The 21,625-nt window shown below is 40.5% G+C and overlaps 2 protein-coding genes across 10 annotated transcripts in view; one reads left to right on the forward strand and one right to left on the reverse strand.

Annotated features, from left to right (window-relative positions):
• Positions 1–492: 492 nt before the first annotated feature.
• Positions 493–16,327, forward strand: CLCC1 (chloride channel CLIC like 1). The gene is made up of 12 exons (XM_037404202.1): positions 493–662; positions 1,245–1,385; positions 3,175–3,270; positions 4,180–4,287; positions 5,837–6,058; positions 7,235–7,375; positions 8,486–8,579; positions 9,424–9,521; positions 9,604–9,750; positions 10,296–10,589; positions 11,133–11,380; positions 15,458–16,327. The coding sequence occupies exons 2-11, from the start codon at positions 1,254–1,256 to the stop codon at positions 11,337–11,339; spliced, it is 1,539 nt and encodes a 512-aa protein (XP_037260099.1). The 5' UTR covers positions 493–662; positions 1,245–1,253; the 3' UTR covers positions 11,340–11,380; positions 15,458–16,327.
• GPSM2 (G protein signaling modulator 2) overlaps positions 12,824–21,625 on the reverse strand; it is a 38,039-nt gene continuing 29,237 nt past the window's right edge. For 7 of the 9 annotated variants that reach the window (XM_037404194.1, XM_037404192.1, XM_037404193.1 and 4 more), the window contains 8 exons: positions 20,619–20,774; positions 19,719–19,827; positions 19,261–19,390; positions 18,601–18,671; positions 16,399–16,575; positions 15,440–15,602; positions 15,087–15,304; positions 13,156–13,423 (listed from right to left, as the gene is read on the reverse strand). In XM_037404194.1, coding sequence (XP_037260091.1) covers positions 13,259–13,423; positions 15,087–15,304; positions 15,440–15,602; positions 16,399–16,575; positions 18,601–18,671; positions 19,261–19,390; positions 19,719–19,827; positions 20,619–20,774 — 1,189 coding nt within the window. In that variant the 3' untranslated portion in view covers positions 13,156–13,258. Of the gene's footprint in view, positions 13,424–15,086; positions 15,305–15,439; positions 15,603–16,398; positions 16,576–18,600; positions 18,672–19,260; positions 19,391–19,718; positions 19,828–20,618; positions 20,775–21,625 lie in introns of all 9 variants that reach the window. The other 2 variants (XM_037404191.1, XM_037404201.1) reach the window with 2 other exon arrangements.

Raw genomic sequence — 21,625 nt, forward strand, 5'->3', positions numbered from 1 at the left:
AAGTGTTCTGCCCATCTATGGTCGAAGCTGGCAGACTTTTTTTTAATTAGCGCTACAACTATTTCAAACAACTATTTCAATACTGCTTTCCTTAAATGATTTTTTTTTTTTTTTACAACACGTGCCTTCCCAGAGAGGCTGTGGCTTTCCACCTGTCGTTTCACGTCTCTGCCTCCTCTCGCGATGCCGATCTGGGGGGCAGCAGGCTGCTGCCCTTGTTCGCTCTCTCCTTGAGAACCCCCTCCCTCCGCCTGCGGGCAGGGACGAAGACAACATCCGCGGGGCCCGGAGTGGTGCTGGCGCGGCGCTGCCCCGGCGGCTGGCACCGAATCGCCCCGGGCGTCCGCTGCGGAGCGGTGCTCGCGCGCCGGCCCACCCCGCCGTGAGGAGCCTCCGCCCGCTGCTTCGCCCGGCAGGGCGGCCTTGTCACCGCCCCGGAGCGGCGGGGCGGGGCGGGGCCGGGCGACGGAAACGCCGGCGCGAGGGGCAAGGACAAGCGCGTGGCCCCGCCCCGCCGAGCCCGCCGGGGCCCTGCGCAGGCGGGGCGGCTCCGGGGTGGGCAGGTAGACCGGGGCAGCCCTTCTGGTACCGGGGAGGCCACGCTGCGGGCCGCGGGGCCCCCGACTGGAACCCGCGCGTCTGGGCCCAGCGCGTTCGTCGCGGTGAGCGGGCCGGGGGGCGAGCGGGCGGGCGGCACCGCTCCTGCAGCTCCGGGGTCGGCGAGGGAGCGGGAGAAGCGCGTATGGGGCTTCCCGTTGCGTGGCTCTGCCCGTGCTGGCGGCGGGTGGCCTGCGGCACTGCCGGCCGGGGAGCGGGGCCGGTGGCGGGCGGCCTCGGGCACGTCGGTACCAGCGCCCTGGCTGTTGGCCGGGCGGGGCCTGTCCTTGCAGGCCTTCCCGCCCCCCCCCGCGGCCCTTGTAGCCTTGCTGGGGCGTTTCTGTGGCCGCAATGGCGCTGGGGCCCTGTCCCAAGGCTGGGGGGGCTGCGCTGGGTTGTGGTGGCCACGCCCGCGGTAACTGCCGCCAGCTGCATCCAGCCGCCCTGGTAATGCGCTGGGGTTGTTGCATGCTCTTGCCGGTGTTGTCTTTAGCAAAAAGACACCTCGGTGATGTTTAACCTACTTAATGGAGAACAGGGTTTTTAAACAACAGTGGAGAATACTTTTTCATGTTGCAACGTTGGTTCAGGGTTTTTGTAGTCTGTTACATCGTGAACTAAATACCCGAGTTTCTTGTTATATTTAGCGATACAGGATGTGGTTGCCTTTGGTGTTGTGTGCAGCTGTTCTACTAGGGAGCGGTAAAGTTCAAGACGATGAGTGGATCGACCCCACAGATATGCTCAATTACGATGCAGCATCGGGAACAATGAGAAGACCTTACAAGGTAGAAAAAGAAGGGACACACAAATAGGTGCCTCTTCCGAATGGTGCTTGAGCCGCACACTGTTGAAAGACTGCCTTTAAATCATGACATTAGAAAATGATAGTTATGGTCTTTTTAAGGTCTTACAAGTTTATATCTGCAGGAGAATGTTGTGTAACCATTGTTAAAATTGCAGGGGAAAAAATAGCAATCTGTATTATTGTAGATAATTAGCTTAGGGCCTTTTACTGAGGCGTTTCATTGCACGCTGATCAAGTCACAGCAGCCATGCTTTTGTCTTTCCACAGGTGGTCATTCATTATGCAGGTTGTGGCTCCACAAGTTATTTCTCTGAGAAGTACTGTGTTAAGCAGCGCTTGCTAGTTTCTCAAGTATAGTGCTGTCTTGAAAATTAAGTTCCTAGCTGATAAAAGTTGAGGGAATTCATGTTAATGGTTATATTTTACTTGAATTATCCAGTTCCCCAGCAGTATGGGAGTAAACCCCATTTGTTGTGTGAGTGTATTATGAAAGCCAATGTTGTTCTATATTGCTGGGCGTCTGAGTTTTCAGAAGAATGATCAGAATAGGGATTGAGTGCTGTACTCTGTACTGTTAATAATTCATGAACACTGAGGAGAAGATCAAATATGAAAAGCTAGTTTTAACAAGGTGAATCATTTCACTTGTCTTGTATGAGGGGTGGACGTGTATCATGAGATGCGTATTATCCATTACATATGGCACTGTAAACTGTGGTTGATTGTATGGGCACCCTTGATTTTTTGTCATTCTTCAGCTTTTAGGTTTGTTTTTGCAGTCTTGAACAATACCATTTAACACTTCAGAACATAATTTTCTGAAGCTTAAAAAAATGCAGACTGCATTATTTCTTTCCATAGAGTTCCTCCTCAGCCTGCACCTGCCCCAACTTCCCCGGACAGTCATTAGCATCCCTAAAGCTAAGCAGCAAGCTTTGGAGCTTTTGAACTTGGTGCTCAACTGCTTCAGCTTTTATGAAAAAAAATTAGGAGTTTTACTGTTGTCTCCTATGAAAATAGAACTGCATCTTAAAGGAGAAAAACAACTGCTTCGGGCTAATCCATCTTTTCAGGATTTCTTTTCTGCTGTGCTGTGAGAGATTTTAGGTAGGCAGGCTGTGTGAGCCAACCAAGTCCTCAAAACCAAACTTCCTACCAGCCTGAGTGCACTGATTTGTGTGATGTTGCACTTCCTTTTGGAGACTTCCCTCAATGTGCATGCCTGGTTGTTTAAAAGAAGCACTGCTAAAGCTAAGTCTGAGCAATCAACAGGAAAAAATGGGATGTTTCAGAGTGAAGGGGGAACAGGAAAGGATAGGCATGCAGCTGAGAATGAGGTTTTGTGTTTACCTTCAGTCTGGCTAGCTGCATGGCCAGCTGGATTGGGAATTTGTCTGGATGACAAACTGCCTCTTTGCTTGCTGAGTCAGTTCTTAACCAGTCCAGTTATCTAATCTGATGCACCGCATGGTGCACCAACACTCAGAGGAGGGGAAAGGGCAGATGGGGGAGGGCAGGGCAAGACCTCACCTTTTGAAGGCAGCACGCATTTAGATAAACTTACAGCAATTGTATATTTGGAGCCTAAAATAACAGCAGAGAGGCCAGCTGGAGTATCACTGGGAGAGTGTTAGCAGCAAAGACCAATACTCAGTTTTTAGCTCCTTTGCTCCTTTTACCTGAAGTGATCTGACTATAGAAGTGCAACTTGGCATGTTGATCACATTCTTTGGTTCTAAAAATATGTCTTTTTTCTTGTGTAATTTTAGGCAAACTATCGTGACTCTCAGGATAATGCTGTGGATACAGTCAGTACTGAAATCTTGCCGAGCTGTGCCAGGGAATTAGATTCCTTGCAACAGAAGGTTTGTTATGGAACTTCAGAATATTTTCCAGCCTTTTACAGTTCGTGCTTTCTGATGATGCTTTTCTGGATAGTATAGAACAGGTGAATTGCTGGCATAACTTGCAAGACACTGTGCGTTATGTAGGGGAACCTCTTTATGCAGAGGAGAGGCTGGAAGTAGTTTGAATTCAATTCTGAATTGCTGCTCTGCCTACCAAGGTCAGTTTCCTGAAACATTTTACAGTGTAACAGAAGTTGATAGGAGCTACACGCTTCTGTCCAGTGTCAGCAGTTTAAACATGCGGTGCCGATGTTACATCCTGCTGCCCAAAAGCCAAGAAACCTGACCTTCCATTTTCAAGTTTTTCAGTTCTGTTGGATTTTAAGGGGTGGGTTGTAGGCATAGAGAACACATTTGTGGCTGGCCGTAATGTGCCGTGCTGCAGCTCTCAGAAGCTGCTGTAAGACCCCCATGCTGCTGCTTCTTCTGAGATCAGGAGGATGCGGTGATGCTTGTGTGGCTACTTGGGCTCTCACTTCCCTCAGCCATTTGGAGACCCAATGGGCTATGTCATTATAATGTTAGTTTAACTACTTAGTACTTTTTACAGTTACTTTTTTTTTTCCTCATGTAAACTTAAAATTTAAGGAGATCCAGATCTTTAGTTTTTTCTAGTCTTCCTGAGGTTAGTATTCAAACCACATTATGAGCAGATTGAACTGTCCAGTACTGGCGAGTCCCATGGAAAGGACTATCTTCAGTGACTGCTTACACTTTTTATCTGGTTGTACTCATTGTGGGATTATTGCTGAACTAAAGAAATACACCTCTGTTAATCCTGACTTTAATGTGTTGGTAGGGGGGGGGTTTCTGCTATGAACAAGCTGGTTTGAGCAAGAAGTGAATAAAAGTGTCTTTATATTGCAGATTGCAGATTGTGAGAAGAGGAATGCAAAATTACGTGAAAGCCGTAGCTTTTATATTTTTAAGCGATACTTGAATAAGATTTTAAATGAAGCTGGAAAACTAGGCCTTGTAAGTATTTGAGCAGTCATTAAAAATTAATGCACAGAATCACAGCATGGTCAGGGCTGGAAGGGACCTCTGGAGACCATCTTGTCCACCCCCCTGCTAAAGCAGCATCACCTGGAGGAGGTTGCCCACAATTGCGTCCAGGTGGGTTTGAATGTCTCCAGAGAAGGAGACTGCCCAGCCTCTCTGGGCAGCTTGTGCTGGGGCTCTGACACCCTCAAGGTAAAGAAATTCTTCCTCATATTCAGATGGGAATTCCCGTGTTACAGTTGGTGCCCGTTGCCTTGTCCTGTCGCTGGGCACCATGAACAGAGCCTGGCCCCGTCCTATTAACACTTGCCCTTAAGGTATTTGTAGACGTTGATGAGATCCTCTCTCAGCCTTCTCTTCTCCAGGCTGAACAGCCCCAGCTCTCTCAGCCTTTGCCCATAAGGGGGATGCCCCAGCCCCTCATCATCTGTGTAGCCCTCCCCCGGACCTGCCCTCTCAAGTAGTCCCCTGTCTCTCTTGAACTGGGGAGCCCAGAACTGGACACAGTGTCCCCAGATACAGCCTCACCAGGGCAGAGTAGAATCTGTATTACTACTTCACGTGGTTTTCACAGTTATCAAGTACTTTAAATTAAAATGAAGGGAACTAAATTGCCAAGGAAAAAATGATAGAGGTATATGCATCCAGTGTTGCTGTTGGTTCGTAGTGTTTGCTCAGGACAGTTGCTGTTTGGTCTATAAAGCATCCAAAGGAAGACGTGATTTCAGAGTATGTATCTACATATCTGTTGCTGGGATGCAGCCTGTTCAGTTCATGCTAATGGTTGTTAAACTTGAAAGAGCCAGATTTTGTTTGTTTGTTTGTAGTAGACCTTTTAGGCCTTTGTTTTAGACTCTACCATGTGAACCATCTAGGAATAGCAGCTTATTAGAGTTTGCATATAAGAATCACTTTACTACTTTCTTTGTTATATTGTCTTTGGAGATATTTTTTTTTCTATTCAGAGATAGGGGAATAAATTTTTGGCAGTAACTGAAATTAAATTTAACAAAGAAATCATACCTGGCGATGTAAGATTTCTTATTTCAGTATTTAATGGCTTCTATCTGTATTACCTAGCCATGATCAAGGCACACATAGCGCATTCGTAATTACTTGTTAATGAGAAGTGGTTCTAAAATTTCAGTAACAGGTGAGATAACTCACTTCATTTTTTTTTTTAGGATTTTGCGTAGAATTAGACTAGTAGAAACCAGCTGAATTTGTGTTTTATGTAGTTTAGAAGAATGAACAAAAAGGTTATAGAATCAGTGTGCACCCTGTCCCATGCCTTCATCCTGTAGTCTGCTTCAAAAAGGTGCTGCTACATAATGAAGGGTATATAATCGGATTTTTGGCTAGGGATACAGGTTTTTGTTTGTACAATGAAGGGTATATAATCATATTTTTGGCTAGGGACACAGTTTTTCATTTGTACTTCTATTTCCAATAAGCAGCTTTTAACTATTACTCATAACAATTATTATTAACCATTATTTAACCATTATTGCTTTTAATGCAGCCTGAAGAAAATGTGGGCCATGTCCATTATGATGCTGAGATCATCCTTACAAAACAGACATATTTGGAGATCCTCAGGTTTCTCAATGAGGAGACTTGGCAGTCAGGTGCTGTGGATGATGCACTTAGTGATATTTTGGTCAATTTTAAGCACCATGATTATGAAGCTTGGCACTGGAGATTTGAAGACAGTTTTGGAATTGATCTGTATACTATGTTTCTGGTAAGAGAAGAAGAAAGGGGGTTTTGTTGTTTTTGAATTGCCGTTTTCTCCAGTTTCTTTGTGCAAGTCTAGGCACTGAATATTACCATGTCAACTCCACGTGTAAAGCAGTACTTTCCACTGTACTTGCAGGGAGTCGCTTTTTGTTTCATGGTTGCTGGAGGCAGAGGTGATATATTCACTTGGAGGAAGAACTCGGGGTTTTTATTCCTGTGGTCATCTTTTCTTATTGTAGCTTTGTGGTGTTTTCTGATGTGCTTTCTTTTTTCTCTTTCTGCTTTATATCTGTGTTGTGTGACTCATTAGACTCCAGTACTTTGTTGCCACTTAAACTGACAACTCGTGCGTTACAAATTTTCTAGATTTGTCTCTCAGTCAAATAGATGCTGAAGCTGTCAGCTTCTGCAGGAGCTGGAATATATTTATATTGAGACAAGTAGATATTTGAGTTCTTACCAAGCTAGAGGTTTTTGTGAATTTTGTGGGGAAAAGAAATTTTAGTGTTGGAGAGGAGCAGAATGCGACTGTGAAAATGTCATGTTCTCTAAAATGGAATTACAAGAGCTAAGGATCTGTAATAAGCTGAAGCTCTCTGAATAAATCTTTACAATTCAGAATGTGCTAACATTTTATGCTGACATAATCTTGAAAGTAGCCTGTCTAGTTTTGAGGGGGTCAATGGAAGCCAAATGAGAAAAGCAAGCGGCCGGTGGCATAGCCTTGCTGTTAGGGGTCCTGGAACAGAAAGAGACTGTGAAGTGCTTCTCTGACGTCTTCCTGCTTTTACCCAAACTGTAACTTTGTTACTTCACCAAACTGCAGGAGCTGGCAGCAGGTGTTCCCAGGCACATACTACTCAAGCAGTAAATTAACCAATTATAATTTTAAAGCATGGTAGGTAACATAAGGAAGAAAAAAGTAAATATGACAAGAAAGAAACGAGCAACTGCAATGTAAGGCTGTGGTAGGAATGACTTCTACTAATAATAGTGTGACACTTTTCTGCCTTGGTACTGCTGTAGATATGCTGTGAAAGTAAGGAAAAATTATCTCAGCTGTTCTGTGTAAATGATGCTAGTAAAAACAAAAGTTGGAAGTTCCTTCATGTTCCTTACTGGTAGTAAGCTTGGAAAATTCCCAATCTGGATCATAATTTTTTCCTATTCTCTCTTTCAGATACTCTTGTGCTTAGTGTGCATTGTAATTGTAATAGCTACAGAGCTCTGGACACCTATTCATTGGTTTTTTCAAGTAAAACGACTTTTATTAGTAAGTTTACCCATCAGTTTTGCATGGAATTGGCTTTACTTGTATAAGGTAAGTTGTTCTGAAATCTTAATGTCTTTTAGTCTTAAAATTCCACAGTTATGAGGGAATCATGGTTATTTAGTTCCTTTAGTGAGTTTATATAAAGCAATAATTGACAGCAAAGTAAATAAAGGGATCAACATTTTATTTTGCATGTGGACAGGTGTATTAGGCTTAAAGAGTAAAAGAAACCCTGCCAACTTTTATCCGGTCACAGAGGTGCACAAAATTCATAAAGCAGTAGAACTGTGATTTTACTGCATGGACAAGGGAGACGTAAAATGTCTAAAGCAGTTTGGTAGAAAAGTCTTACAAAAATTTACTGTGGGGAGTTTTTCCTTAAGATTTCCTCGCTGAAACTAATGTGAGATGGACGAGCTATCAATACCTTGTTGATGATACAAGTGTCTGACTGTGCACTGGTATTGGTTTTAATGAGGAGGAATTTATGCTACTAGGTCATAGCCCAGCCACAAAATCTTGGTCCTCAGTCTTGTCTTCAGCATTTAACTGCAGCTTGTCACACCTGGGAATAGCAGAGTGCCAGGGTGGGGTGGCTCTTGAGCACAAGTGGACTGCCATGCGGAGGGCTTTGATTGAGCCAGTGAAGAATGTCAGGAGTTCAACAGATTACTTAACTTTTTCTGTTTGATTATCAGTTGCAAACTCTAAGGCAAAATTATAATGAATACAGGTATTTTTTCAAATAAAAAAAATAAGAGTATGTCCTGATGTTTTTAATTAGTAACTGCATGGCAGCTGTCTCTGGTTTTAATCCTGGAGCTTTAAGGAAACAAGATGTCACCAGATTACTTTCACCCTGAACTTGTACCTTTGAATGTTGAAGTCTGCTCTTTTAGTAATTCAGACTCTGTTTGGAGAGTAACTCAGAGGGAGCCATCTCGGTAGTGTTTATCCATTCCCAGGAAGTTCTTAAAATGTAACTCTTAAATTGTTCAGGTAGCAAACTTCTCTTAATACAGATTTACCAGGGTAATTATCTCAAACCTGCTAAAATCAGACATTGTTAGCTCAGGGGCAGTGCTACGTGGACACAGGTGTTCTGTGTCCAGGGCCACCTTGTTTTGCATTTTACAAATAATTCCTATCCTTTTGCAGCTGGCCTTTGCGCAGCATCAAGCAGAAATTGCGAAAATGGGGAAGTTTGATAATATCTGTGCTGAGAAGTTGGACTGGGGGGAAAGTCTTATTGGTAAATATTTGTTTCATTATTTTGTAATAGTATTTAAGATCACAAAATATTCAGTAATAGTATCCAAGAATACTCTGATTTCTTCATTGACTTTTCTTCAGCAATACATGAATATGTAGTTGTGCCATTTTTCCACTCTACAAGACTTTATTTTCTAGGCCTTGGGAGAAGAGCTGATCACAAAACCGTGCTTAGAGCATGTGATGGTGTTACTACTTTTCCTTATATCATACCCTGTGAGTGTTTCCTCAACTGCCCTCTCCCAGTACCATTCAGTGCCCTTTATTGAAGGTAGGAGGGCAGAATTCAAGAAAAAATGTATTTTTTTTCCATCTGGCAGGCCTGCAAGTACAATGAACTTCAGAAATTAGATCTTTAACTACTTACTCAAGTGTTACTATTTTAGAGAGAAAGCTGAATTTATTACCCATTATTTGTTATCCATTGCTACAGCATGTAGATTAATGGTGGCAACTCTTAATGAGTGCTGATTATGGTCTTTCCTTTATAATTGATTGTGATTGCTCTGTTCATGTCTGATTTCTATGGTTTATGTTCTGACTGCACTAAAATCAAACTACAGAAACACTGATGTCATAAATTACTTGTTTATAACTTACAAGTCCCCTTAAGGAGTAAGGCTTTCTGCTTATAACTAAAATAGTCCCTTGAAATCTAGGAAGCAAAATCTGAGCTTTGAACCATATCTGGAAAGGTTTTCTTACATCTATAATTGAAATGCTAATTTCTGTATATACTGTATAGCTTACTATTCTGTATGGCTACTGTGTCATAAAATATATTTTTTACAAGTAGTAAAAACATGTCTGTGCTTTGTCTACAGAATGGCTCAGAAGTAAATGGACTTTTCAGGATGATCCCTGTCAAAAGTACTATGAAACTCTGCTAGTAAATCCTGTTTTGCTGGTTCCACCGACAAAGGTATACACCAAGCCCAAAGAGCCCATTTATGCTTAACTTTGTAATCAATGACTACATTATTTTTCTATTTGTATTTTTCTAGGCATTCACAGTTACTTTCACCAACTTTGTAACTGAGCCTCTAAAGCACATAGGACAAGGTATTGGTGAATTCATCAAAGCACTTATGAAGGAGATACCATTTATTCTGCAGGTTCCAGTGCTAATTATGATGGCTTTGTCTGTTGTGGTTTGTATACATTTCTCTTATATTTAAAAGCTCTGTTTTATTTTTTATATACTAAACTTATTTATAATTATCTATGATATCTTGTACTACTGAACAGATTTCTTAGCATGCACAAAATTATTTCTACAAGGGATTTTTCTTGACAAAATCTTCATAGTACAGTTGGTTTAGCAATTCAAATAGGTTAAGTTTCTATTTAAACCACATCTCACAAGCAGGATAAAATGTTAGACTGGTTAAAATCTTAAGATTCTCTGACAGTTTATTGCAGCTTGGTTCCCATTATTACACAGGGATGTATATTATTGGCATTTTGTACACCAAGCATTGAGTTAGAGCCTTTAACATCTTTACTGTAGCACCAAGATGAACTACATCCAGTCTGGCAGCCTGTAGTGTGCTCAGACTGCAGAAACCTTGAATTTTACTGTAGGCGTTTTGATCACCCAAGGTTTTCTCTCAGTGCTTTTCAGACACATGATTTTGAATTCTGTGTGAAAAACATAAACTGCAAATATTTTGCTTTCTCCTTTCCCCCCCTGCAGGCTTTCTGCTATGGTGCAGGATCATCAGTGTCTATGTTAAGATACTTAACATCTTTTCAGAAGAAGAGCCTTCCTTCACCTGACAGTCAACAGGAGAAAATAGACTTTGGGCAATACGATGGGAGTAAATCAGATGGCTGTTATTTGCAGAAGCCTCCTTGCATTTGCAGAGGACCTTATAACAGAGGAGCTGCTCCTGTAAGAGCAGGAAATGGCAGCAGAAGTCCTGATGTTGTGCATACAGGCAATGAGCCAGACAAGCAAGTAGAAGAGTCTCACAAACCAGAACCTGGTGTATGTTAGTCCTGGTGCTCTTTGAGCTGGGATTAAATTAAATGTGTTTTAATGTCACCTGCTAGAACATGTTTAAACAACAAGCCTAACCCAGAGTCTAGGGAGAGAGTAGATTAGGGGAACTACAAGGTACGTCCTTTAGAACAGTTTGGTAGAGGTGTCTTGGGCATGTTTTGTTCTGGAAAAACACTCTGCAGTTGCTCACTCTGGCAGGAAACTACTGAATTAAAAACCCTCTACATCAAAGACTTAAATAAGTTATATTTTGAGAGATCAGTACTTATGTCAACCTGGTTGACACAATTACCCACAGAAGAAAGGCGGGGGAAAAAAAGCAGTGCTGACTTTTTTTGTAAACTGTAGAACATTAAAAACAGACTTACACTCTAGATTGTGCTTGTTTACATGTATTGCTTCCCCAGGAAAAAAAGACAGCGGTCATGGCTTTGGGGTGGTTCTGGCCATTGAGCTGAGATGCACCTGAAGCACTAGATGCCATCACTTTGGATTGCTTTCTTAATAGCTTCTTATTAATTTTTACAGAACAGGTTGCACTCTGAGTCTGAAGTTTGTAGACTAGAAACTATCACAGCTGAAAACCTTACTGAAGGACATGCACTTGAGCAGCAGAAACAGGAGACAGGCAAAGCAGAGCGAGAGACTGGAGAAAACTGTGATCCTAATAAAAACCTAGAAGGGAAAAGTTCTGCAATGGAACCATGTGAAGCAAAGAAAAAGCAGTTCCTGTGACTTACAGGAAGGAGACTAAGGAAGCCCTGTAAGCCGTTGCTGTAAGTATCATCTAATCTTCAGTTGTCACATACTTGCTAGTTGTGCGGTAGCTCTCAAATGCAGAAAAGAGAATGTCAGTGACCTGATAGGAACTCGTCTTGCGTCAGAGCATTAGCATGCATACCTGTGAGGTGGGGTTTTAAAAACCAAGAACAAGTATACCTGCTGTTTCTGGAATTTGAGATAGATGTGTAAGTAAAAAGTAAGATAATACCACTTTAAGTGGCAAAGAAAACCACTTGCGGGGTGTTGGCTTTTGTTTGAAATCAAGTTCGTGTACTAAGTTTTAGTAAAAACTAGATGCTCGGCAGTGGAAAAGCACCGATACTCTTGATACAGCAAAATGCAAGCCCAGTCAGGTGACTCACACAGCCTGAAGAAACTTGCAAGTTTCCGTTCCATGTAAGACTGCAGCTATTCTGAGGTCTACAAGATAGTCCTGAGGTCTATCTTTGTTTATATTCTTTAAAAATCAGTGTTTTGCTTGTCAGCTCGGTTTTAGGACAGCTTGATTTTCTTTTAGTTTAGTAATTTCCAGAGGAGTGAGAAGCTGATGTTGTATCACATGTTTTTTAGGGCAGTTCAGAGCTGAACAGGGAATAGCACCAAGTACCAGAGATCAGCGCAATAAACTGATGGTAACACATGCTTTTTGGCAGAATATTCAGGCATTTCTCCTTAAAAGCAGGAAGACAGTTTTAGTTGCAGTAGGATTCAATTTCAGTGCTAAAAAAGCTGCAAGAGAAGGTTTGTAAAACTCAGTAATTGTAAAATACTTTTAATTATATGCAGCCTACATCTGACTATTCTTACAATGCCATTTTACACTGAAGCTAAAATTAGCTGCAGGTTCTCCTCTAGGGGTATAATACTTCAACAAAAAAATGACGTCACTTCATTTGTAAATACCTGAAGTGAACAGTTTGCCACCTTTGGTGGTAAAACCAGTGGTTTTTAACTCAAGATACCTATGCTTAAAAACAACACGCAGCCCTCAGGGTTCCTGAGAACTACCTCAGCACAGCATGTCTGTACCAAGAGGAGGAGTAGCTGAGGTCAGGTAATAAGCAGCATACATATATTTACTGCCAGTAACATTTTACATTCAATTACTGCAGGAATTACCTGACATCCATGGTAGTTCATGCCAAGTACCTACCACCCCTGTGATTCCCTGGTGCAGGATGTGTCCCACATGATCTACAGAACAGCACTGGCAGCTGTTACTTAAAAAAAGTGTATCATCTTAGAAAATTCTTTTGGTTGTAAAACTGTGCTGAGTAATACAGGAAACACTTAACTAAATACTACCCAAAAACCCCAGCATGTTTTGAAAAGACTATTTTTGTATTAAACAGAATAAAAACTAAGGTTTGATTTTAAAAAAAAAAAAAAAATCAGTTTCTTTGCAGAAACACAGTTTGAAAGACAGAGTACCGAAGCTATGTCTCAATAATTTTTTTTATTATTAAAAAAAGTATAAGAAACCAGGACCTTTTTCCAGGGAGGTACAAATCAGAAAAAAATAAAAATCAAGTTTTCTTTAAAAAGAATGTACAAATTTAGGTGTTACACTAGATTAAGACAATGGTAGGATCCACACATCATCAGTAAGTCTACCTTGACTGGGAAAAATTACAGAGGCAGTTATGAGGGGGATACCGACTGCTGTATCTCAGACACTGCTCAAAGCAGCTGCAAAGAGCAGCGGCAGCTCTAACTACTGGTCACAAGTGTGATGCTGCTGCTATTTGTACCAAAAAAATTAGACAGGAGACAATACTATTAATTGCAGTCTTCTGTAAAAAGGCATGCATGTTTTTCCAGCAAACAAAAACAATACCTAAGATGCTACTGTACAATACGTGCCCGTTTGTTCAGCTAGAATTTGGTCCCTTTATAGTTGAGGGTAGATGGACCCTTTGTTCATCCATTCTCTTAGCTTGCGATCGCAAAATCAGGCTGAAAAAATCCTCATCTGGTACAGTTGGTCCTTTCACAGGTGATGGAGGAGCACATCTTTGATCATCTAGTCTGGAACCCTACAGCCAGACCAAGCAATAAAAGATGCATATTTACAGGAGTATATATAATAAAACAAGCAAATGATAAAAGTAAAAAGTTACTAGAAGCTTTTGTTTTCAGATTTAAAGCTATTATAAGGATTTAATTTCTAAGTTTTGTTTCAAGTTAAACTTCTCAAATGAAATTAGTAAGAGTACAAGTGTAGCTAAAATGGTTTCTCTGAACCACTTGTCCACAAAGTTAAACGTCCTGAAAATAAACTCTGCAATGTAGTTCTTGTTACAGAGTGAGATTTGTGTCCTATGTTCAGAAAAGGGATTTTAAGATGAGTACATGGTATTTCTAGTCTCATGCAACAGGAATAGGGTCGTCTTCCTTTCCTTATACAGGGAGTAAAAAATGGCCACACTGTTGTCAGATTTGGAAAGGCAATATTGGGGGAAAGTTGTCTTCCAAACTCCAGCAACTGGTACGTTTTCATCACCACGTTCCAGAGCAGTTCACTAACATCTCTGTGATGTGAAAGAGCTTCTGTGCTCCTTTCACGCAGCCACCTCCTCCCGGTCAGATTTTACAAGCATTGGCCTGTTGCCCTGGGCCTGCCTGTGGACTGCAGCCATCTACAGGAGCCCCTTTGCCTTAGCTGGGAATGGGGATTTCTCACAGCAACAGGCTGGAGGGGAAGATGGTCACACGGGGAAAAGCATGGCTTTCAGTGCGGGACAGACCCTGGACAAAAAGTCTCAGAAGGCACCTTTTGTGCTTCTGTTTAAAGCAGTAGCATCTATAAGGATGGAGGGGATTACATTTTCCTATTCCTTTCTCAATAAGCAGGGTCAATTATTGCATTACATTTGCTACATAGAGTGCATGTGAAGCAACAAAAGGTACCATATTAACAACTAGATTCTTTGCTTGCTTCAGAGAAGTAACAGACAAGCTGCTAACACAGAACACAGTATTTCATCAGGCTGATGAACACTCAATTCCAGGTGCTGCTCCCCACAAAAGCTAACATACTTGGTTAACTCTGGAGAACTCGGTATCTGAATTTTGTATTTTGAGATCCTTATTGACCCAAGTCTTTTAAATTAAATTATTTCTAGACTAATTAGTATATATATATATATATATCAATGCTGTAATTGACAAACAGATGCCTCACTTGTATATTGCTATGAACTATTATTTAAACCTAACATGACTGGAATGGTAATCACTATTACCACTAAAACTTTGATACTGAATTCTTTCATTTGATAAGTTAGGATATCAGGTGCCTTCCTAACAAGCCAGATCTAAACACTTTTTCTTAAAATCATTTTACATGTTCCTTTTAATAGCTTCACTTGTTTTCCTTCACTTTTTCAGCATTTGTTACTTAAAAAGGATAACGTGGTATAAATACCAAAGTTACACTTACTATACACGGATAACTTGGGGGGAAAAAAATCTAAACAAGAGAAATTGCAAACAAAACAAAACAAGAAAAAACCCACAAACAAAAAAAAAGCCAACCAAAAGAAACTCCCTTATTTTTTGTTCTGTTTTTACTTACCTGCCACTTTGTATCTTAAAACCACATGATAAACAAGGTGGCTTACTTAAACCTAATAGCAGAATGCACAAATCAAATCCCCAGAGACTCAGAATCTGAAAATTTTTTGTAAAAAAACATACCTGGCATTTTATCAATATATCAAAGAAGTCATCATCTAGTTCTCTGTTGTTACTTGCCATGAGGTGACCCAGGACTGACTGACTGTCATGTTGATTAAGACGAAGTCCAGGCAGATTACTAAAGCTAGCACGCTGGTCATCTAGCCGGCGACTCTGTGAGCTAGCAAGTAGGTCTAGAAATTCATCTGTGTGGGGTGAGACTACATAAGTAGAAAAGGCTATGGAGAAGGAAGAAAACAAGTTAACCTAGAAATAAGTTCCTTTCCATAATAAGTCTTGCATGCAAATACATTTTCAAAATAGTATTTGGCAGGGACAAAAGTCAGATAGGGGTTTTTCTTTTAAAAAATTACATTTTCTCATTGTTTTAGGTGGAGTAGAGGATTTTGCCACTGAAGCAGCTGAGAATCTGTTCTTCTCCTGGAAGCAGCATCTCTGATCGTCCATCCTGTTACTCTGGAATCGACTCAGCAGATCAAAGAACCCTTCATCTGCCACTGTCTCTCGGCTGCTTTTCTGAAAAGGATAGAAGAGTTAGGGGTATTCTGAACTCTGGAGTACCTACAACTGGGACAACGGCCTCACAGTTTCAATCCAGTAATATGAGTTCATATTTGCATATCTGAAATCCATTAAATGCATTTTTATTTAGTCATCCATTTTTATAGGCAGAGATGTATCGTAAGAGGAAATGCTAATAATACGGGAAGTGTTTTTGGGAAGTAAAATATATTAGAAACATTTCATTCCCTGAAATAGAAAGAAGCAGTACTCTGATCAGTAGAGCTGGAGTTATTCCTCCTCAGCCATTCAGCCAAAACCCAAAATGCCCATGAGATTAAAAACCCCAAGAACAGCAATTAACAGTTTCCATTGTTTCCTCAGGTCTGTGGTCAAAAGCCCTCATCACTCATCTAGATCAAATGACTGTTCTTGATTATTTTTAACTGACTTCTGTCAAAGAGTGTAATAACCTAAAAAGTAAGTAAAAAATACCTCCCACTGTCTGAATCTGAAAAATTAGATTTTGTTAAGTTTGGAGAAGCAGGGTCAGGAAGAGACTTAGAAGTAAGATGTATGTGCAAGCTGAGCTGTAACTTTAGAAAATTCAGCAGGAAAAAAATGTTCCAACCGTAGGAAAAGCTTAAAGCTGGCACCACCCATGAGAGCCACAGAACGGCATTTTCTGCACGGTTTTACAGAGCCACAGTGTTTAAATCAAGTAAAACAAATGGACAGCTGCAGGAATGTGTCTTCCATCATTTTGATCAGATTAGTAAAGGGTATGATCTCCACAGCTGGCAAAACCTACCCTCTGAGAGTTTGGAAGTCGATGATCAATAGAATTACTGGCATCCTGCAAAACTTTGGGAGCGGTGCCTTTTTTGTACTTTTTGCCTTTTAGTCGATTTACAAAATGCAGTTTTGCTGAAGGTTTGGCAGCCAGTGGTTTCTGTTTAGCAAGAATCTCACTGTTCCAGTTCTGAACCTAAGAAAACAAGAGTCATGAAATTAAGCCTCCTGATTTTACCTACACTATTAACTCTTATTTGCTGCTGCTTTTCCTTGCTAAAAAGAAGCAGCTTTACATTACTTAGTTTATCCAGCCACGAGGATGTGAAAACTTAAGTTTTGGTTCTGTTACTTGACCTGTGATTACTGAGCTCTTGTTACCTGAAGCAGGTTATTCATCAGTCTTTGAACTGTAGTGTGACATCGAATGTATTAAAATGTGGTCAAATAGTTTATTTAATGAAACATGCTGAAGTTTTCCTTGCTGACTGCAGTGCAGGAAACATAGCTAATGTAAATGCTAAAATGCAGACACAGCTGTTATTTCATTTCCCACCTGACATTCTTATAATTGGAAAGAAAAATGTCTTAAATCCATATTTTTACAAAGTGTTGGAACGAAACAAACCCTTCTACAACCCCAGATACTCTACCAGCCTTCTACAAAGTCCCTGATAGACACAAAATTCCCAGTAAAGATTGAACAGTAAGAGGGAAAAGAAAGCCAGCACAAGAGCAAACGGGAATAACCATTTGTTTCACTGAAGAACAGAACAGATCAGATAGGGAAAATCCGTCAGGTTGATAAAGCTAAGTTCTCTTCTAAATTAAACAGAATTATCCATGAAACCAACCACTTTGTAACTGACAAACTCTTACAATAACTAAATAAAAAAAATAATCTTATTTCAACATCAGAAATTGTGAGCGCAGTCACAGATCTTTCAGCAACATTTGCCTTTTAAAGGCTTATTTAGGATCAGCACATAGATTCCAACTCTGAGAAAACAGCATCCTGTACAATCAAACCATAATGCTAGTGTCATACATGGTTCTATGTATCAGAGACATGGAATGACTTTTCAGAATCTACTCAATGAGTATCTTGAAAAAAGCCCTTTATAAGAGCTAAGCTGCAATAAGGGTAATACGCCATTACAAAAATCCACACGGAACATTTCTGTATATTGAGGGCACAGACTCACAGGCTGTGTATATTAGAAGAGATCACAGATGAATAGATTCATAGAGTAAGGAAATACAGCTGACACTGGCCAAAAGCTTAGAGGCTCCCTGCAGAGGACTCACCCTGGACTACAGGAACAGTCATTTTAAACTGGCACACTAAGGAGGCTCTTAAGCATCAGTGCTGACTTCAGCTGTACCAGATGTCCAGATGTGAGCTTTGAGATTTAATTTCCTATTTGATAAACACGATGGCAGGCTTTGCATCTCTTGAAGAGATGGGAATTACATATCCCAGTATGGAGGGAAACCCAGCAATTTCAGACTGCCACATTTATGCAGAACTGCCAGCCCACCATTTAACAGCAGACAGAACTTGAAGGAAATCCCCAAAATTGACACAAGTATCTTAATCAAAAAAAAACAACTCCAGATTTCTGTGAGCTTGGGGAGAGGTAACTTCACCTATCTGTGACTCAGTTTCAGCATTTCTGAAATAGCATCCTTACTCACGCTGGATGTTGAAACTCCTGATGGCTTGCAAGTTGGTTGAAACCCCAAAGTGAAAAACACAACATATATTTTAAGTACCATAAAATGACTGTAACCAAAAAAAAATATGTACAGAGCAACTGAGCTAAACTTAGAAACTGTAGTCTGATGCACAGGTGTAGTCATGCTGCAACATTAAACCACTTTTAAAGAGGAGATGAAAGGCATTCCTTTGCACACTATGGGACCCCATTTGTTCTTATTTATGAGGTGAATAAAGCAAGCTTTCCACAAGCCGTTACAACCATTATATACGTAAGATGCTGACTGTCACCTACATGACAATAGTATTTGTTAGAATTGTTAGACCTGCTTTTACCGAGCTCTTTAGATCAACTAAATTAAAAGATGCAAATGGCACATTCTGCTGATTCCTTCAAAGTTGAGTATAAAACGTCTGACTATTTATAACTGTTGAAGTTAAACCCTTAGAAACCTCTCATTGCAGTCTCATTGGCAGAACAGAAAGAAGAAAAGTGCCAACCTTTTCTGGTGTTAATTTCATGAGTTCCATGTTCTCCATACTGTGACGGCGTCCTACTCTCTGTCTGGTACCTTCAGGAAAGAATTAAGTTCATCTTTTTATCATAAAGACTTACAGCATCACCTTCAAAGCTATGGCTGTACTCACCTAAGGTCCAAGATATAGCAATTCTGAGTTCCAAAATAGTGCAGTTAAATAGATCAGTAGAGAATAAATAAACAATAGTAAAAGCAGCTTTCAGAACCACATCAATCTAAGCTACATAAGTTGCTGTCATGGGACACAAAATAAGGATCATGGATCTTTGAACAGAGGAACACCAAATGAACCCCCAGCGACACTAAGATGGTAGGAAGAAAAAAGGAAAGACATAATTGGGCAGCAAAGAGATGTCTCCCACATTAAAAAGGAAAAAAAAGGGGGGAGGGAGGGGGGCATGATAATTAGAAGCATCATGTGATGAAACTAAGCAGTAACCTGGGATTCACAATGTAAATCCCCCAGAAAAGGAGGTGCTGAAGGGGTCCAATACTACAAAAACAACATTCTTTTGCTGGTGGGGGAAAAAGCCTCAAACCTGCATACTCAACCATCTGTAGTCAGAAAACAATGCAAACGACAGATCCACTGTTAGAAAATGCTGCAAAAATAGGCACATACCATTCATACTGTTATCTGCTGCATGGCTTTCTGACATCATGGAGTTGTTTGTGCTGTAGCTTAACCCAAGAACCATTTGAAGATCTGAGAGATTAAGTCTAGCAGTGAGTTCTCCACTTCTATCTCCTACCTGCAAGCAAATAATCTAATCAATTCTGTTACTGTGACAAAGTATACACCTGTGTAAATTTAAAGCAAACCTTGTCCCCTAGATTCCTGTGAGAGAAAGGCTGAGAAAGTATTCCTGGTTGAAAACTGAGAAAATCATCTTTTTAATGAAGTAGGTAATAACTGAAAGGTATATAACAAGCCTAAAAATCCCTCTGCTAGGCTATTAACTTGGACTCCATTCCATTCCATTATTCAAAATCACATGCACGGACACACCTCCATAAAAATCACTGTAAATGAAAGCAAAACCCAACAAGCCAACATATGCTAGGCGCTGAAAATCATACCTCTCTTGAAACCTCCAAGTGCCTTTCTACAAAATGCATAGCTTGGCTGTGATTTCCCAGAGCAGTATATGCGTTCCCTAAACTCCAGCATGCTCTTCCTTCACCAATTCTGAAAAACATGAATGCATTTCCAATTAATACCTTTGCTCACTGAACACTAGGGGCCGGGTTTTCAATAGTACTGCCACAATAAGATTGCTGTGCTAAGAAAAACGAAGGCTATCAGCAGAAACCATTCCAACACAAACATGTTCAGTATTGTATTTAAAGGAGTGTGATCCCCATAAATAGGAGCAAATTAAAGAAAATTTTCATTTACAAGCTTACAGCAAACGTAAGTCACTCAGTTTTGCGAACATGGAACATTTTATAACCACCTTTGCTTCTGCTCACATTGCATGCCTTACTGTTCTTCATATATTCTGCTTCCTCAGTTAGAAGTGCATTTAAAAGTTGTAAAAAAATTCAGTTGTACCCAACATTGCAGAAAAAAGCCTTAGAAATCATTATTATAAAATAAGCATTACTTGTTCCTGTACTTGCCTTATCCTTTCCCATAATTCTTAATTTGTGGAAAAGTAGGAGACATTCTTGTGACAGTATGCAAAATTATTATGATTAAGCAACGAAAAAGAGAGATCTCCTTTTATTTTCCATAATTTACAAAGATGCTGCTGACAGAAGATGATGTAATGGCAGACATTCATCAATTCATCTTTCATATCAGACTCATTAGCTGCAATGCCTTCATTAGTAATTTTTCTTTTTCTCACATGAAAACTGGAGCCCAGCATTGTAGGGATTCATTAATTCAGATATCACGTACAGAACAGTAACAGCAGAGTTAGAAGTAACAGGATTTGGCTTCTGTCATACATACATTAATCTCTTAGGGCTTACTTATCGTTTAACTCCTGAGCAATCACAAGGTGTTTCAAATGATAATCAATTGCTTTTTCATAGTCCTGAAGCAAAGTGTATGTGTTCCCAAGGCTGTAGCAGGCCTGTGCTTCCACAGCTCTGTCTTTAAGCTGTCGAGCCAGCTGTAATGTCCGCCTGAAAGAAAGGGTTAGTCATCTCAAAAATCACTGCAAATATAAGTTTATAAAAGTATACTCACACAACTAAAAATCAATTATACAAATAAACCAAATTAGGACACTGGGCTGGCACATTAGCTGCCAATAAATCACTGTCTTGTAAACTCTTGAAATATTCTGAGTGTGTGCCTTCCACTCCCCTCCACTGCAAGCTATTTCCATTTATGTTCTTAAGAGATCAGAGACTGATCCCTCAAACAGCATCTTCTAATTTTAATTTATTACTTCATCAATAATTTATAGCGGTTTTCCCGACAGTATGCACTTGAAACAGTTTAGTACCAGCATTACAATAAATGCTGTATACAGTCCATCAACATGAGCAAGCCAGCCCTGTAACTGCCGAGTCCGCCTGCTCCCGCTGGGCAAGACGAACGCGAGTGCCAAGAGGAGTCTGCTGAGTATTGAGGCTTTTTTCCCCTTCCAAAAAGAACAGGTAAGCTCTGAAATCCACATAAGATGCTGTTAACACCTACACTGTATCATTGCCGAGCTTGTATTTTCTCAAGTTACAGCAGCAACTGCTTAGTGGTGCAGACATCAAGAAAAAAAGTCTTGACTGAAAATGCAGGCTAAAGATGTACAATTGTGTTGACATACACCACCTCTCTTAGCTAGTGAGTATGCCCAAGACAGCTATGCATCTCAGGAGTATTAGTCACTCAGATTATTCCACAGCTTGCTAAGGGCTAAGACAGTAATGCTTGGTTCCAGAATAAAGGGGAATAAATGCCTATCAACAGAAAGATACCTACAGTGCTGAGAAGAATCTATTTAAAGAAACAAAAAAAGTTAAAAAAATAAAGA

Source organism: Falco rusticolus, chromosome 11 (assembly GCF_015220075.1).
Source record: "Falco rusticolus isolate bFalRus1 chromosome 11, bFalRus1.pri, whole genome shotgun sequence".
NCBI lineage: Eukaryota > Metazoa > Chordata > Aves > Falconiformes > Falconidae > Falco > Falco rusticolus.

Bases quoted from the DNA above. Each gene is read 5' to 3' on its own strand.
- CLCC1 (XM_037404202.1), top strand. From the start codon at position 1,254: ATGTGGTTGCCTTTGGTGTTGTGTGCAGCTGTTCTACTAGGGAGCGGT. The intron at 6,059-7,234 runs GTAAGAGAAGAA...TCTCTCTTTCAG, and splicing joins ATCTGTATACTATGTTTCTG to ATACTCTTGTGCTTAGTGTG. The intron at 8,580-9,423 runs GTAAATATTTGT...CTTTGTCTACAG, and splicing joins CTGGGGGGAAAGTCTTATTG to AATGGCTCAGAAGTAAATGG.